The sequence below is a fragment of the Miniopterus schreibersii genome (assembly GCF_964146895.1).
Source record: "Miniopterus schreibersii genome assembly, chromosome: 14".
NCBI classification, from domain to species: Eukaryota; Metazoa; Chordata; class Mammalia; order Chiroptera; family Miniopteridae; genus Miniopterus; species Miniopterus schreibersii.
In genome coordinates, this window is record NC_138114.1 from 31,258,709 (window position 1) to 31,275,964 (window position 17,256).

The following is a 17,256-nucleotide window of genomic DNA, read 5'->3' on the forward strand; positions in this document are numbered from 1 at the left end:
GTCATCTAGCCCCTAGAGTGACTGCCCTTTCCCACTCCCAACAATGCCCCTGGTGAAAGAGGTGAGGGACGGGCCCGCAAAACCCCACAGGTCCAAACTGTGGGGATGGGACAGGGAAGGTCCCCAGGAAAGGACAGAAAGCAGGACCTCAGCCCAGGCTCTACAGCTCGGATGGACAATGAGTCACAATTAATGGGAGAGGCGAAAACTTACTAGAAACAGGAAGGAAAAGAACAAGGTTGGGCACTCCTGGCCTGTGGTCTTCAGCAGAAAATCGTGGCTGAAGTTGGTGGCAAAGGAGACTTCCTAGACTGGTAGTGAGGAGGGCTCATGCCACACCTAGAAGTTACAGGAGGTTATAGCAGTCGGTAAGGACAGAGTGAAGTATGTTTTCTACAAACGATGGTGGAACACAAGATACGTTGGCTCTCAGGGTTGGCAGGTCCCCTTTGGGGCAAATGTGCACGTGACCCAGATGATATATGACACATGAACCTTATTATCAAACACTGAACTGGTCTGTCTTCATTCTATCTGTCCTATGCACATGGAATCTGTGCCACTATATCTGTTAAGAAAACACCAGGGGATGAGTGCCTGTTATACCAGGACCTAGACAGGATTTATACTGAAGTGCCTTCAATCCCCAAAATATACCATGTGGGATCTTTGGGCAGGTCAACAGCTTTGCCGAGTCTCACCTACCTTCACTGAGAGTGAACAACACTACTTATTTTGAGAGGAGATTGGATCAAACACCACAGTGCATGTAAAAAATTCTTGTACCCAAGTATCAGCTGGCTGGAATCTGCCATTTGATAGGACGATAATGACTGTTGGTAACATGGGTGAACAGCAGCAGAAGAAAACAGACCTTGAGTGAGCACCAAATAGACGCAGCTAGCGTCCGTAGAGGGAGACGCAAGAGGGCAAGAGATGCTCCCTGAGCTCTTACCTTGTTGTATTGCTGGAGAGGGGTATGACCCCTGATCAGCCAATTAATTAATGAGAGAGATGCCCCCCAAAGTGTCAATAACACGAGAGGCTTTGTGTCCTCATACGTTTTATATCTGGATAGAGTTTGAATAACACACTTTCAAAAACTGAGGTGTTACAATGAGAACAAATTCCTCAGAAGGTAACCTCGGTGCAGCTTTCTTGGCTTGCTTCTGCATCCTAGTGCCCAGTATTCTGTAATTCTTGGTAAATAACTCAGTGTAAAGATGCCCTGAAGCACCATTAGAGACTAGCCTTGTGGTCCACATAAAGTCAATTTATAATGAAATGAAATGGCCTTAGGAAAAGGCTCTTCTGGAACTTGAACAATAACTTCTATTGAACAGGAACCTGAAGAGGCCTGCTTCATATCAAATGCTCTATTACCAAGAACTCTTAAGAACTTAACTTAATCACAACTATCAAAGGCTTAAAAACAATGGGAAAAATGTTGACAATAACTGGTTATTAACTACCTTAGGGATTAAAGAGGAAAAGAGATAAGTACATTGATCCAATCAACTTAATGTGAAAAGCAGTGCTGATAGAATTACAATGGGGTAAAATGAAAGATAAGTGTCAGTGGAGAGTCTAGTCTGCTAAATAAGACAAAAACCAAAAGTAATCAAATTTCCATCTGGAGCAGCAGTCCCCAATCAGTACAGGAATATGTTCTTGGAAATTAGATTGCATTCACATAAGAGAGCTAAATGCTATAAGATAAACTTTCTTATGCTGGAAGATACCCACCTAACAAATAATGGCTCCAAAGCCAGAGCATTTATCAAAAGTTAAAATATGAAACAAATCTTTTCCTAAGTGGTCTCTGAAGATACAATACACACTGCTGCCAGACATCTAAAAACCCATCCCAGTCCTCTGGGAGTGCAGTCCTAGAAAAGCCATACTGGGAAACTATACCTGCTCCTCTCAGTGGGACAGACAAAGCCCCTGGAACAGTTAAATCAATACAGATGTCACAACAGGTCCTAAGCAGGATCTGCCAACACCGTTTCCCTTCTCCGGTTCCTTCCCCTTCGACATGGGATCAGTTTGCAAAGAACCTACTCAGTGACTGTTCTGCCGATCTCTCTGTAACTCTACACGACTGGTTCATGCCAGAATGTTCTACCCCATATCCAGTGCCTCAATCGCCGGCCTCTTTCCACTCCACCCCACACCCTGACTATCCAATGGCTCCTTTTCTTTTTTCTTCACATTTTTACACCACCAACGGACCAATAAATCCCACAACATGAAGTCATCCTTACCCAATCCGCCCCCCACAACTAACTTACACTACTTTTTTTTAGGCAAATGTCTGGTCCACGAGAAGCCAGGTAGAAAACATACACCAGGATATGCATACCACAGGGCTCTGCCCTGAATAAAATACATTCAAGCAAGGTTGTGAGAGCTCCCAAGTTAGGGAATTCTATCTCCCCATAAAATTCAGGGATTCGCAGAGAGGCCCAAAAACCCTGCGTGAGGAAGATACTACGACAGAAGGCAGCCCTACAGCCATAAAAGATAAGCAGCTCTGAATGAAACAGGAACCAAACCTTCTTCAGAGTTCATCCCTTCCCACCGCCCCAGCACAAAATTTATTCACTGGCCACACGTTAGATGAGTTGGGTTGCGACCATTTCCCACCTGGACTGTAGCAATGGCATCCTAACCAGTCCCCAGCTTCCATCACACTCCCTATTCTCTATACTGCCGCCAGAGCGAATCTTTTAAAATAGAAATCTGTTCATAGCATTCTTTCCTAATGACTTACCACACCTGGAACAAAATCAATCCAAACTCTTTAGCCCTGGCTGACGACACCTACCCAACCACTGTCCACACCTCGTGACCACCTGCATCAGCTCACTGCTCGCGGGCCCTCAGCTGTTCTCCAGTGAGTCCGGGGGCACTGCACTTGCTCTGTTTCCTGTCTGACTGCTCTGGCCCCAAACTTCTGCAGGCACTCACCCTCATTTGGCTCAGGTGTCTGCTCAACTGTCACCTCATTAGAGGCCTCTTTCACTCATCCCATCTAAACCCCCTCCCCACTGTCCCTGGCACTCTCTAACCTATTGTGTGCCTTATTTCTCTTCATGTCCCTTATCACAGCCTGGCACTATGTATTCATTTGCTTACTGCTGGGTTAGCCTAGCCAGAAGGTAAGCTCCACAGGCGCTCGGGGGTCTCTGCTCTCCGCAGTACCCCCAGCGTCTACAACAGTGCCTGGCACATAGAAGGTTGCTCAGTAACTACAAGTTGAATGACAAAATGAATGTTAAGTGAGCACTTTCTCTGTATGAAAGGAACGGAGAAGTTCTAGGTTTCTAGGGAATGCCATTGCCCATGCAGTAGAATGAAGTTGGAAGAAAACGACGTAAGTCTGGTGTTAGAAAAGCTGAGTTTGAGGGTCTTCGATCACCACACTAAGTCATACATAGTGATCTCTCTGGTGGCTAAAACCCCCGACTTGGAAATTCTACAGTCCTGCTCCCTGGCTTTATACCCGGTGTTCACAACGTCCTACTGGCCGCACGTATCACGCAGAGGTGCCACGTGGCAGCGGTGATTCAGCCACGCATGGGAAGTCCTTACCAAGTCTGCAATTCAACAGTCTTTATCATGCTTTCTTAAAACAAGGGATAGCTGTTAGGCAGTGAAGTCTGACACAAATGCAGAGGTTTCCCAGGAATTTTTCCTAGTCACTGGCTTGAAAGTCCAATTCTAAATGGAGAGACAACATTATTTACTATTTAAGAATCAAAAAGTTCTCAAGGAGAGGCATTAGTGTTGCTTTCCACTTGGCAATGTTATGGGAATTCCATGTGGATATATGGATATATGAACATATATACATATAGACACGAGGGGGAGATGTTAAGAATGAAAAGAGGCCAAAAAAAAATTTTAAAAAAATTAAGTGCTAAAAACAAAACTTATGTTTGACAGTAAACGACAAATGCATACAACATAAGACCCAACTGTCACAATGTCACAAATTCAGCATCAAGGTTTCCTAGCATCTCAAGCATCTGGCTGAAAGGTGTGCTATGGAGGGATATTGCCCAAATTCCAGTGACCTCATATCTCAGTAAGTTTACACCCTCTACACTTTCAGACTTCCGATTCTTCTCTAAAAAGCAGAAGATACAGAAGCAAAAAGGAACAGCCTGATTTTTCAAAGGGCTCTAATCTAAGACTATTAAAATCAAAGTAAAACTCCCCTGTGGGGATCACCCCCAAGGAGGCATGTAGAACGTGCTTCCTAAGTGGCAAACCTCCAGGTGGAGGTTGGGGAAAAGGGTCAAGACTCAGAGGAGTTTAGCAGAAAAAGAGGGAGAGGTGAACTCCCTGTTCAGTACGATATTCCACAACCAGAAGTATCCATTTCCCTGCATGCTGGATAAACAAAGCTGCTACACAGCAACAGGCAAACAACCAGAAGCCAGGGGTCTCTTTAGGGAGCCGGGAAAGGCAGTGTGTCAATATCCACTGCATCTGTCCTCCTACCTCCCCCATGTCTGGTGAGCCACACACACTGGAGACAGGCCTCAGGGAGGCAGATGGGAAACCAGGGACACGCCCCAGTAGAAGGACAGGGGGTGGCACTGCTTAGGATTATCAGGACAACAGATGGATTCCATTTCCCATGTCCCTATCCTGTCAACATGGAAATCAGAGAAAGCACTCTAAAGAATCCTTAGTTACATGTCTCCTAGACACACAAAAAAACACTCTGCAGCTATTAAGGTTCTAACATAATTGGCGCATTCAATCGTGTTAGAACAAAATAAAACATAGTTGTATAGAACAAAAGAAATCATCTAGACTGAGGAGCTCTTATTTTATCTGTGAGAAAAGCCAGGCTCCTGAGGGTGAGAGTCACCCACACTACTCGGCATGTCAGGGCACAACTGGGGCTGGAACCCAATCTGCCTGTGTCTCAGCGCTGGGTTAATTTGGTCCAAGGCACAAATCAACTGATTTATTGCTACTGAACAATGTAAATATACAAGTGACTACAGTGTTGGCAATAAGTACTAGTAAAACATGACATTCGAAAGCTTAAAGCAAAACAGATATGAGAAAAAGTCCCTGCTGAGAGAAATATAGACAGTGATACATTTTAAAGAAATTAGCCCTATAGTTAGGACACTTCCTTAGAACAAGAATGAATTATTTGGACTCATGCATGGTATGATTTAACCAAAATTATATTCTGGGTTAGTTAATTATTTGCTTGCATGTAAAAATATTGATGAAAAACCAGAAAATAAGCTCTCATCAACAAAACAATGCTCTGCAGCTAATAATGTTCTAACATAACTGACCCACTCAATGGTGTCAGAGGGTTTTCCAATATTAGGAAAAACTCAGAAAACATAATTTAGTTGATTGACTTTTTAAAGAAAAAATATTGGCATTTTTTTCTAATGTGCTTTTAGAAAAAGCAGTTTAGAAGTTAAAAGTTTAAAAGTCAAAAGAAGAAACTGAAGTTTGGCAGCCAAATGAATGTAATTAATAAATCTGAAGCATCTCATACTTCTAAAGCTTATTCCTATCTATTTAGCCTCTTAAAACTAAAGCAAACCAAAAAAAGGTCTTCCATCAAATCAAATGCAGCCCAGATCATCATTTCTATACTACAAATTTAGCTAAAAATTTGCTAAACCCGCCCCAAAAGAAACACTGGCCACTTAAACAACTTCCTTTACACAAGTTAAGAGAGTTTTTTCCTGGCAGAGGCAGAAATTGCTTTTATTTCCATTTGCACATGTGTAATTTATAAGGTGGAAAAACAGTCCTCATGAACATCATTTCTGTTAGGTCGAGTTCAGCATAAACTCTGCATTTTTTTTCCTGATTTAAGACGACATACTTAATATTCAACCATCCTGTGAGTCATGAAACACAATCCACTAGAGAAACTCAGCTCCTTAACAAACCAGTTCCAACTCCCATGCGTGGAAGCCGTAAGGATGTTCGGCAATAGGAAAATGAGACACCAATGACAAGGGGCACGTATGTGTTTTGTTAGCTATGAATCCCAAGCAAACAGCTTGCCTGAGGGGATTTATGCTGAGTTTGGAGCTAGGGATGTGAAAGCTACTTCAGATCCACCAGAAGCTAAAAGAAGGTGCCTAATAAAAGTCCCGAGAAATGTGATCGGGATAGCGACATATTGCTTTAGTTGCCACATTCTAGAAGGTGAAAAGCCACGCAGGTTCACCTATATTGCACCTACCTAAACAAAGTCATTCCCTGAGGGTATTATTTTCCCAACAGCCCCAAGCCACTCTGGAATGGCTGTTCTGAATTTTATGTGTGAAATCTCCTACAATAAACACTGCTAAGGTTCCAGATGTCTGACTCTGCTTGGGAAAAGCTATACAGCCATTCTTGGTGCTTTGGCCAACTGTTAACAATTTACTTGATGGGTTAACACCACCAAGACTGGATGGTTGCGGTTCAATGGCCTATATATTACTCTCTGAAGGTGTCTGAGGGTTTTCTTTCCTGTGAACTGAAAACAGTCGAGCAGTCTCTCTAACCATCCTATTCACCATTCTGTACAAATCTTGTACAAAACAGGCAATAAACACGGCATTTTCTTAAAGCTGCCAAAGCTTTAGTTGGGTATGTGGTTTAAAAAAAAAAATGTAGGGGAATAATATGCTTTGATTCCATTGCTTCATAAATTTCATTTCCAAATAATATCAGACACCTGCAATGAAAACTCCTCAGTTACTGAATCTGAGGGCTTTCGTTTTACTTACTTGTATTTTAAGAGCAGCCACTGAATTAACCAGAGTCCTACAAGGATCATGCCGTTAATTTCACAAATAGAAAAGGCCCACTGCACCCGGTTAAAATGGTCAAAAAACGTGTCCGGTAGTGGAGGTTGCACCTCCTTAGGAGGTACTCGTTCATGGACGACCGAGATCATCACTGTGGTGAGAACAAAGCAGGCAAGTGCATAAAGAAAGGCCAGGAGAGTCTTGCCCCACTCCATGGGGTACTGGGAGCGCTCCAGCTCTGGCATGGGGATCTTTATCATCTCCTTCCTATACCCATTGGGCATCCCGTTGAGTTTGACCTTGATGCTGAAGCTGCCGTCGGGGGTGGGGACGTCTGTGCCAATGCTGAGGTGCCCGTTGGCGTGGCCGTTCTTGTGGACTTCCATGTGGTGCTCCATTTTCAGGGTCTCTATCATGTCCAGGAGCCGCTGCCCGTTGTCGGAGGAGACTCGGCACAAGGGGGGTTTTATGAAATCCTCTTGGGTTAGGTTGATCAAGTCCCGGCCTGTGAAATGTTCCAGAGGCTCACAGTATTCTGGCATAGCATTCTCCAGCAGCCAGTCTGCCACCTTCTTGGGTGACCAATAAACCACTTCCTTCATTGTGCTGGCAGACGACAGGCAGTCCCCAGCTTGCTCCTGCAGGTCAGCAGTCAGCGTTCTTGCGGAGCAGGATGCTGTCCCTCCGCAGCGTGCTCATCCTGTCATGCCTCATGACAGACTTGGGTATCAAGATGGTCGGGGCAGTTTTTAAACACCTCATGTAGCAGCTGTCCAGGGTTCTTTCCCGAGCACTCATTCACCTCATTTTTCAACAAGATTCTTCCTTCTGCGGAGGCAAGAGAAAAAGTCAAGATATTGAGACTTCCAAATCAATCCCCTCAAACTGCAAAACCTTAATATGCATAAGGAAAATGAAAAACCAGTTACTGATAAAGCCTGTAGTTTTCAAACACTTATTAGTTTAGGGGACCACTGATTCCTGCTTAGTCTTCCCTGAAAGAGCACTAAATGGACCTGACGAGTGAAGTCAAAGGGGAAATGTCTTTTCTAAGAAATAATTCAACAGTGCTTCAGACACCGCTCGTGTCGGATCAGTGATTCTCTTGCGTGTATGTGCTTCCTGGGACAAGCTGAAAGGATGTGGCAAGTTTGCTTAATCTACCCTTCTACCTGGTGAAGAAATGTTTTAAAAGGTATAGAACACAAGCAGCTTAATAGATACCATAGAAATGTTGAGCTTCAAGATAATTTGGTCCAACAATTTTACATTTTTTCACACACAAAAAAAATCAATGAATCCCTTTTCCAAATGTGCTTGGACCCCCAAATCCATAATTATAGATGCAACTCTTTGAGTTGAAACAGAGGTGGAGTGAAGGGCCAGGGTCCTCCCTGCTCCACTGACCTTTCTACTCCTAGCCCACAAGGTGTTTCGTGGAATCTCACAGTTTTAAAATCAATGATCTGATTCAGCTCCCTCATTTATAAATCTGTAAACTAAGTTCCAGGAAGGTCAAGAAACAGTCCCATGGTCATGTGGCAGCTTGCACTGCAGAGCTGCCAAGTTAAGTCTCTGAGTCCTATAGTTCAATGCATTATTTATTAAAATACTTAACTGTATGTGGCAATAACCAATTCACATTAGCAGGGGAGATTCAAAAGCAGGATTCAAATTTTTATAAATGTATGTGAGTATAAATAATTATTTATGTCTAGATAACGTACCTATTCTTATTTAAACACAACTATGGTTAATGAACATAACATTGCATAAAACAATTGGTAAAAAATAAATCACGCCCATCTGGGCGTGGCTCAGCAGTTGAGTATGTGGTTCTATTCCCGGTCAGGGCACATGCCTGAGTTTCAGGCTCGATCTCCAGCAGGGGGCATGCAGGAGGCGGCCGATCAATGACTCTCATCATTGATGTTTCTCTCTCTCCCCCCTCTCTTCCTCTCTCTGAAATCAACAAAGATACATTTTTAAATAATAATAAATAAATAAATATTAACTGAAATTATACTTAATGACAGGCCTGGGGGGCATTTTCTACTTTTATCCTTTTTTTTTTTTAATAACATGTATTACTTTTGTAACAATCATTTAAAACTAAAAAGCAAGTGACAGGACTAAAGTTTTGCCACACTGAAGCTGCCTTTTTGGGCTAATGACTTTAAGCTGTTTATTAAGAAACAAGGCTCAGAAAGAACCTTTGACCCTCCCCCCTTTCCTTCCCAAGAGATTCAGATAGAAAAACCTGCTTCAGGAATGAAATCTTAGCATGTCCACTTTAGCCTAATTTGAATTAAGCGTGATAATTAAAAACGCTTCAGGCAGGGGTCTGTTAATTAAATACACCCCCCACTCCCTCACCCTGTCCCATTGTTTCTGAGCTGCCTAGGAAGAATTTGCCTACCACATGTGTTCCCCTCTCCCTCAACTACCTGTAAATTACCCATTTTCACTTCTTAAATATAAGCTCCCTCCCTTTCTCCTTTGTCCAAAATGTCACATATACCCAGTGCTGCCTCACTGTCTTTGGGGTTTTCATGCCTATATGAATTTCCCATGTACATGTATTATAAACTTGATTTTCTCCTGTTAATCTCCCTCTGTTAATTTATTAGCCTAGCCTAGAAGAATTTAGAAGAAAAATATTAATATTTTTAAGTCCCCACACAAGAAAAGCTAAAAATAAATACCAAACTCTATAACAAAGCGTTGTTGTTAATGTAACATGGTCTTTGGCAGAAGAAGTTTGACTCTCAGCATCTCCCGTGCATAACCCATTAGGTGAGCTTCAGTTATTCATCTGTAAAATGGGTAAAATCAAATATCTCCTTCACAGGGTTGTTGTCAGTACTTAAAAAAACCAATTGTGGAAGTTGATGATATATAACCTAGCACTAAAAAGGGTCTGTTGGCAGCCATATCCTTTTATTTCTTTCTTAAATTTTCTATCATATAGGACACCTACTGTCCACTATATCTCACCATGAAAACACCCTGTCCAATACAGGGCTAACTTTTTTTTTCTCAAATGATGGATGTTGTGTTAACTACAAAAACACTTGCACAGATTTGTAGATTTAAGAGCTGAAAATCACTGATGGCAGTATTTCCCTAAATATGTTTTGTGGAACAATAATCTGAAAAAATGCTCCATGCTTAAAAAAAAAATCCAAATAAGCCTGGGAACTGCCCACTGCTTTAAAACGAGTTGGGTGGTTGAGGAGAATCAAGCGGGCATTCTCCAGAGAACTATGATACCACAGAATCTCTGACCACTTCAAAACCAGTGCCAAGGAGTTGCAAGTGTCACTAGTACTGCCTGGAGTGACAAGAAGGCACACAGGCCAAATGGGAGTCCTGGCAGAGGCCCTGTAGGAAAGGGGATCTCCTGCTATCAGACTCCAGGCTTCTCCCCAAATACTCCTCAGTAGAAGTAGGGTCACAGCCAAGGGAACCCTCAACATCTTCAAGTGGCTACACGAGCTCTAAAGAAAAATTCTCGGTGGAACATTCAGGCCCAAGGACATGAACATGGGCTTTTCATGTAGGTCCTCATTGTTCCCCTTGTCCTACGTAGGAAATCTGCTAGGAGGGGAAACCCTCTTAGAACCACAAAGATCAGATCAACGCCAAGGTGGTATTTCACTTCTCTCTGATGGGGGAACGGTCAGATAATCTCCTCTTAAGAGACAATACTGTAATTTTTAAAACAGAAAAAAAAAAAAAAAATCAAGTGGTAGGAGACGATCTAGGCCATCAGACACACACACACACACACACACACACACACACACACACACAGAGGCACTGCAAGCCTCCATCCAAACGGAGGAACACAAATCTTGTGAAGGCAAGGCCACCAGGCAGTTTCTGATAGCCAGAGGAACTCTTAAGTGCCACGGGAAGTAAATGGCTCCGGTCAGTAACTCGGACAACATAACTGCGCACTGCCTGGGAGGGCCCCTGTGTGCCCCTTCACGTCGGAGCTCCCCTTTACTCTCTTCAGCAAGTCCAGGCTCTTCCCTTGGTCTTCCAGGTCCTGCTCGCAGAGCCGTCCCAGACCACTCCGCCACCACCCTTTCCCCTCCCTGGTTTCTGCGTCACTGACCTGCCACATGACAGAGATTAACTGCCCTGCGCACGGTGTGGGAGACAGAGCACCAGCTGTGAGTCAGGGAGTCGGCTCAGCGACTTCCTTCTTGGCGAGGGCCTTTCACCTCTCCAAGCCTCATTTTTCTCTGGAGAACAGGATTACCACCTACCTACCTATCTTCACAGGGGCTGCGACTGCTGTGACAAAACCTACCATGTAAAAGGAATAAAAGATATTAACTGCTCCAAGGAATATATCTTGTCCTTTTCGCAATGTCCCGCTTCCTTTCTACGCCCAACTGGGTCATCGTGACATGTCGTATATATTTACCGAAGCTGCCACTTCCAAGTGGCATTTTTAAAAGCCCAATCATTCCAATGCATGAGTAAAAACAGCCCTCCAGCTTTCATGAGAAAATGGCCCTTTATTTTGCAAGCAAGCTTTGAAGCTTGAAAATAAAGACACACATGCTGTTTTCCTGCAGCTGATGCTGAAATGGTACAAACGGGGAAAAGCTCATTCTTCTGGGAGTAAACTGTGGGACAGCTGCTCAGTGCTTCAAAGGGCACTGCCCGGTGTGGACCCCAGAGCCCCGCTGTAGCAGGAAAGTGAGAAAGTGACTCTCCCCGGGACTCGCACGCTCGATTTAGAGCACACATCCTGTGGCGCTGCTGCAAAAGGAAAGGCGGTGTCCTCACATCCAGGCCCAGAAGACTGTACGGTAGGCTGGGCTCAGAAAACCGCTACTGCTACCGTCACCCAGAAAAGCCACCCAGGATCCATAACCGGGGGAATGCTAAGGAGCAGCGCACAGCTCAAACATTAGACATATTTCTCAGGCCTGGGAAGAAGTAACAGAAGAGCAAAACTGTGTATAAACTCTTTACAATGGAATAGCGCAGAATTTGAGAGACAGAAGGGGTACCCGAATTCTCGTTCTTCTGGAATTTTTAGACATAAGTAAATGAAGTTCAGTGAGATGGAGATTTGTCTAAAATCTCACACAGAGCAAAGAGCTGGTCGTGGGGCAAGACAGAAACCTACAATGCTCGCCAGGGCTCTCATCTTGCAAGCACCCAAAGGCTTCACAGCTCTGAGCACGTATGAAAAATTGTCTAAAAAGGTTTTCTTTTAAATTATGGAGTCCAAAAGAATAACAAACAACAGCATATTCATTACAGATTCTAAACTCAGCAGGGTTTTCTATTGGGCCTCAACTAAGTAAAAAATAAATTTGCTAAATATGATTCAGCTCCAATTCTTAAAACAGATATTTTAGTCTTTAATATTATAAAAGCCATCAGATAATACGCAATGACACACTAGAAACTACTTAATTATCAAAGCCAGATCTCTAAAAACAAAAAAATAAGTTAAAGCAATTATCTTGGTAATGAGAAAAAACATTAGCCAAGCAAAACCACTAAATTAATCATTTGTGAGTATTTGTTCATCCTTACTCAAAAAGAATCTATTGTATTATCTTGTGATCTGGCACTGCCTAGAAATAAAACACCGCCTAAACAAAAAGCTACCCCATATGAAATACACACTGGACACCAGTTTTCAAGAATTAGAACACTACAAAAATGCACAATACAACTACCCATGGAACAATTACTCAGGAAATCGGAGTTCTAATGCTTGCTCTGTCATTAATTTGTACTCCAACCCCAGTGCCTCGGTTTCCTGTAATGGAATAATTTACTCCTTCTACTTGTTTCATTAGTAAGGGAATTTACACAGGCTTTACAGTGCTTTGGAACACATAAAGCAATACATAAAAATGTAAGAAATTATTATACTGAATCTAATTTATTCTCCTTTGAAGATTCAATGAACTTTTATAATGAGCACCATGAAATTAAGAAGTGAATTTTTATTAATTTTTAAGGCATGATGGACCCAAGACTGAACAAAGCTGGCATGTCAGTGAAGAAACTACAGGGAAATTCCAGATGTTTCTAAATGCTGATAAATGGCAAATGAAAGAAGGAAGTAGTGCATGCATAATTAATTTTATAAGCGTGTAGTCAACTAAACTTTCTGCTTTGTGCATAAAGTCTCTAAAAACATCAGAAGACTCCCAAGCTCATTTTATGAGCCCAGGCATTATACTAATTCCAAAACCAGATAAAGACATGACAAAGAAAGAAAATTACAGGTCAATATCCCTGATGAACATAATGCTAAAATCCTCAACATAATATTAGCAAACTGAATCCAGCAATACATTATAAAGATCATGCACCATGATCAAGTGGGATTTATTCCGGGGATGCAAGGTTGGTACAATATCTGCAAAGCAATAAATGTTATACACCACAAAAACAAAATGAAGGATAACAACCACGTGATCATATAAATAGATGCAGAAGAAGCATTTGATAAAATCCAGGACCCATTTATGATAAAAACTCTCAGCAAAGTGGGAACAGAGGAAACACACCTCAATGTAATAAAGGCCATATAATACAAAACCACAGCCAACTTCATCCTCAATAGGCAAAAATTATAAAGCATTCCCCTTAAGATTGTCAGGGATGTCCGCTTTCACCACTCGTATTCAACATAGTACTGGAAGTCCTAGCCAAAGCAATCAGACAAGAAGAAGAAAGAAAAGGCATCCAAACTGAAAAGGAGGAAGTAAAACTGTCATTATTTGCAGATGGCATGATACTGTATATCATGCCATCTGCACGAGAACCCTAAAGATTCTATTAAAAAAACTACTAGAACTAATAAATGAATTCAGTAAAGTAGCAGGATACAAAATAAATATCCAGAAACAAGTTGCATTCTTACACACCAATAATTTACTACCAGAAAGAAAAACTAAAAAAAAACAATCCCACTCACAATTGCTTCAAAAGAATAAAATGCCTAGGAATAAATTTAACCAAGCATATAAAAGACCTGTACTTAGAAAATTGTAAGACACGGAAGAGAGAAACTGAAGAAGATACAAATAAGTGGAAGCATATACCATGCTCATGGGTAGGAAGAATTAACATTAAAATGTCCATACTAGCCAAAGCAATCTACAAATTCAATGCAATTACTATCATGATACCAATGGCGTATTTCACAAAACCAGAACAAATATTCCAAAAATTTATATGGAACCACAAAAGACCCTAAATAGCAACAGTATTTTGAGAAAGAAGAACAAAGTTGGAGGAATCACATTACTTGATATCAATCTATACTACAAAACTATAGTAATCAAAACAGCATGGTACTAGAATAAAAACAGATATACAGATCAATGGAACAAAACAGAGAGCCCAGAAATAAGCCCATGCTTTTATAGTCAATTAATATTTGACAAAGGAGGCAAAAACATACAATGAGCTAAAGATATTCTATTCAATAAATGAGGTTAAGAAAATTGGACAGATATGTGCAAAAAAATAAAACTAGACAGTCTTCTTACACTCCACACAACAATAAACTCAAAACAGATTAAAGACTTAAATGTTAGACCTGAAACCTTAAAAATCCTAGAAGAAAACATAGGCAGTAAAATCTCAGACATTTCTTGTAGCAATATTTTTTCTGATATATCTCCTCAGGCAAGGGAAACAAAAGAAAAAATAAACAAATGGGACTACATCAAAGTAAAAGTTTTGCACAGCAAAGGAAACCATCAACAAAATAAAAAGACAACCCACTGAATGGAAGAACATATTCACTGATACATCTGATAAGGGGTTAATATCCAAAATTTATAAAGAATTTATAAAACTCAACACCAAGAAAACAATCCAATTAAAAAATGGGCAAAGGACCTGAACACACACTTCTCCAAAGAGGATGTACAGATGGTCAATAGACTAATGAAAAGATGCTCAACATTACTAATCAGAGAAACGCAAATTAAAAGCACAGTGAGATATCACCTCACACCTGTCAAAATGGCTGGGAAGTTATCCGAGGAAACCTAAAAACACTAATTCGAAAGAATATCTGAACCCCTATGCTCATTGCAGCATTATTTAGAATAGTCAAGATCTGGAAGCAGCTCACGTGTCCATCAGTAGATGAGTAGATAAAATAACTATGGTATGTTTAAACAATGGAACATTACACGGCCATAAAAGGGAAGAAAATTTTACCCTTTGCAACTGCATGGATGGAACTGGAGAACATTACGCTAAGGGAGGGAGCGAGGGTGAAGGGATTGAGCACACAAAAAAGAACTCAAGGACAGGGACATCAGTGTGGTGACTGCGGGGGAGGGGCATGTTGGAAGAGAGTAAATGGGGGATAAATGATGATAGAAAAATAATAAAATAAAATCTAAAAATGAAGGAAAATACAACAGCAAAAGTAATATGGGCATATACATATTTTACTCTACTAGCTTATAAACTTAATCCAAGAGCAAAATTTGGTGAGCATGTAGTATTTTGCACAGACTTTACAAGAAACTACATGTGGGTACTCTGTTAAAGAGCAATGCAAATTAAGAAGTGATACTATTTTGTTATGAAACAAGTGAATCACCTTTTTGCAAACGCTTCAAGTCCTGATAAAGGCCTTTACATCTACTAGAACTTTCCATAAAAGTCAATAATAACCTTGTAGCCCTTTTAGAGCAATACAGTCCATTGAAATACTCATGAGGCAGGTGTTTAACTCTTCTCTAACTCAGTTTGGATAGCTCCTGAATGCTTTTCTCCAAACCATTTAGCTTTATTTTTTTTGTTATTTAGCATTTAAAGAGGTAACTTAAATAGGTAGAATTTATAAAATTGTATTTGTTTGAAGGAGAAAAAAAAAAATGGCTAGAATAACAACCACACAGTCTTGCTGAAGGACCTACATATTTACCTCAATCTACACTTGGGGAAATTTTAGATTACTTTTGATGCCTTAACCTTTAAATTGTCCTTTCTTTTAAATTGCTATTACATGCAGTGCTCACAATTCCACAGACTAAGACTGGTTAGCAAATAAAATCAGCCCTTATGAAACAGCTCCTTCAACTAAGTATATGTTGACGTATTTTGTTTAGACACGAGAAGGAAGGGCATGCTAAAGTGTACATATTTGCCTTTTGACTCACTTTGGGCTATTAGAAAATCCTCATGTGATAACATCTTTTGGTTTAAGCCATGCCTGGTTTGTTTAACTATGTTTGATACTTAGATTTTGCAATATCTGAAATGTATTCATTCTCAGCAGTTGCCCTGTAACTTTCCTGATAGCCTCCTTTTTTATGCTTCCCTCCCAAAATGACCCATTCCAATGAAGTAGCCCTCAATGCTCCAGAGAAAAAGAGAGGATTTGTGGCTGACAAAATTAGTAGATATAACACTGACAAGCAAACAGCCAGATCAATTATATACCACAAATCATGATTCTAGTTCTTCTCTGACAGTGTGAAATACAAACTGTTTCATCTATCTCATGGAGCGTCCTACCATCAGCAAAATTAGCTAATTCTGTTTCCCATCCGCTGAGCCTCCATTGGAGTCATTCTGTAATGGAACATAAATATTTAGTAACCAGGAAATTCAAAGAATCATTTATTATGGTAAAAAATCAGAAACAACCTAAAAGTTCTACTGCGAGAACTAATTAAATACATCATTATACAACAGAATATTAAGCCTCCACCTAACATTGGAATAGAGATTGGAAAAGAGAATGATACCATTTTTGTAAACACACATGTATTTACAAATATCCATAAAAAAAAGTATAGAAGGTGTATATCAGCTTCTGTTATTTTGGGTGATAGAATTTAAAGTAACTTTCTGCTTTCTTCCCCTCTTCCCCCCCAGTATTTTCTAATTCTCTGATAAACACCTATTAGTTGTGTTTAGAAAGAAAAGGGTTTTCTTTTAAGTGTATTCTGTGTTTTTAAACATGTAGGCTGCATTGTAAACTTAAAAAGAGATGGCTTCCTACATTAGTTTTCTTTAAAAATATGAAATGGGCTTGCATATTTCTCTAAATAAAGGGAACCTCTGCCCTCTCTATATAATTAGGTTCTCAAATCCTCATACTCCCAGAACATCATAGTTCCGGGAGATGAGCCAAACCACCAACAAAGATAGAGCTGAAATCTGAACCTAAGTACATAAAGAAATTCCAGTCTCACATATTTCCCATCATTCCAGAGAAAACAACAACAAACCATCAGAATCACCACTGTTCTATCATCTACATTTTTCTTCAATATCCATCCATCCAGCCTATTGCCAAATGTAAACGACCATTTGAAATTGCTGCCTTGTTGACATTACAAGGAAAAGTCTGTAGAGCTCCAATGACAACTAATCGCTATAGCTCTCCCCTGGGGGTTCCTTCTTAGAACCCAATTACCGAAACTCTGAA

General features: G+C 40.8%; 1 protein-coding gene across 14 annotated transcripts in view; it reads right to left on the reverse strand.

Moving 5' to 3' along the window:
• SGMS1 (sphingomyelin synthase 1) overlaps positions 1–17,256 on the reverse strand; it is a 225,450-nt gene that overhangs the window by 24,194 nt on the left and 184,000 nt on the right. For all 14 annotated transcript variants that reach the window (XM_081157505.1, XM_081157514.1, XM_081157515.1 and 11 more), the window contains one exon: positions 6,780–7,628. In XM_081157505.1, the coding sequence (XP_081013631.1) occupies positions 6,780–7,402 (623 nt within the window). In that variant the 5' untranslated portion in view covers positions 7,403–7,628. The remainder of the gene's footprint in view (positions 1–6,779; positions 7,629–17,256) is intronic.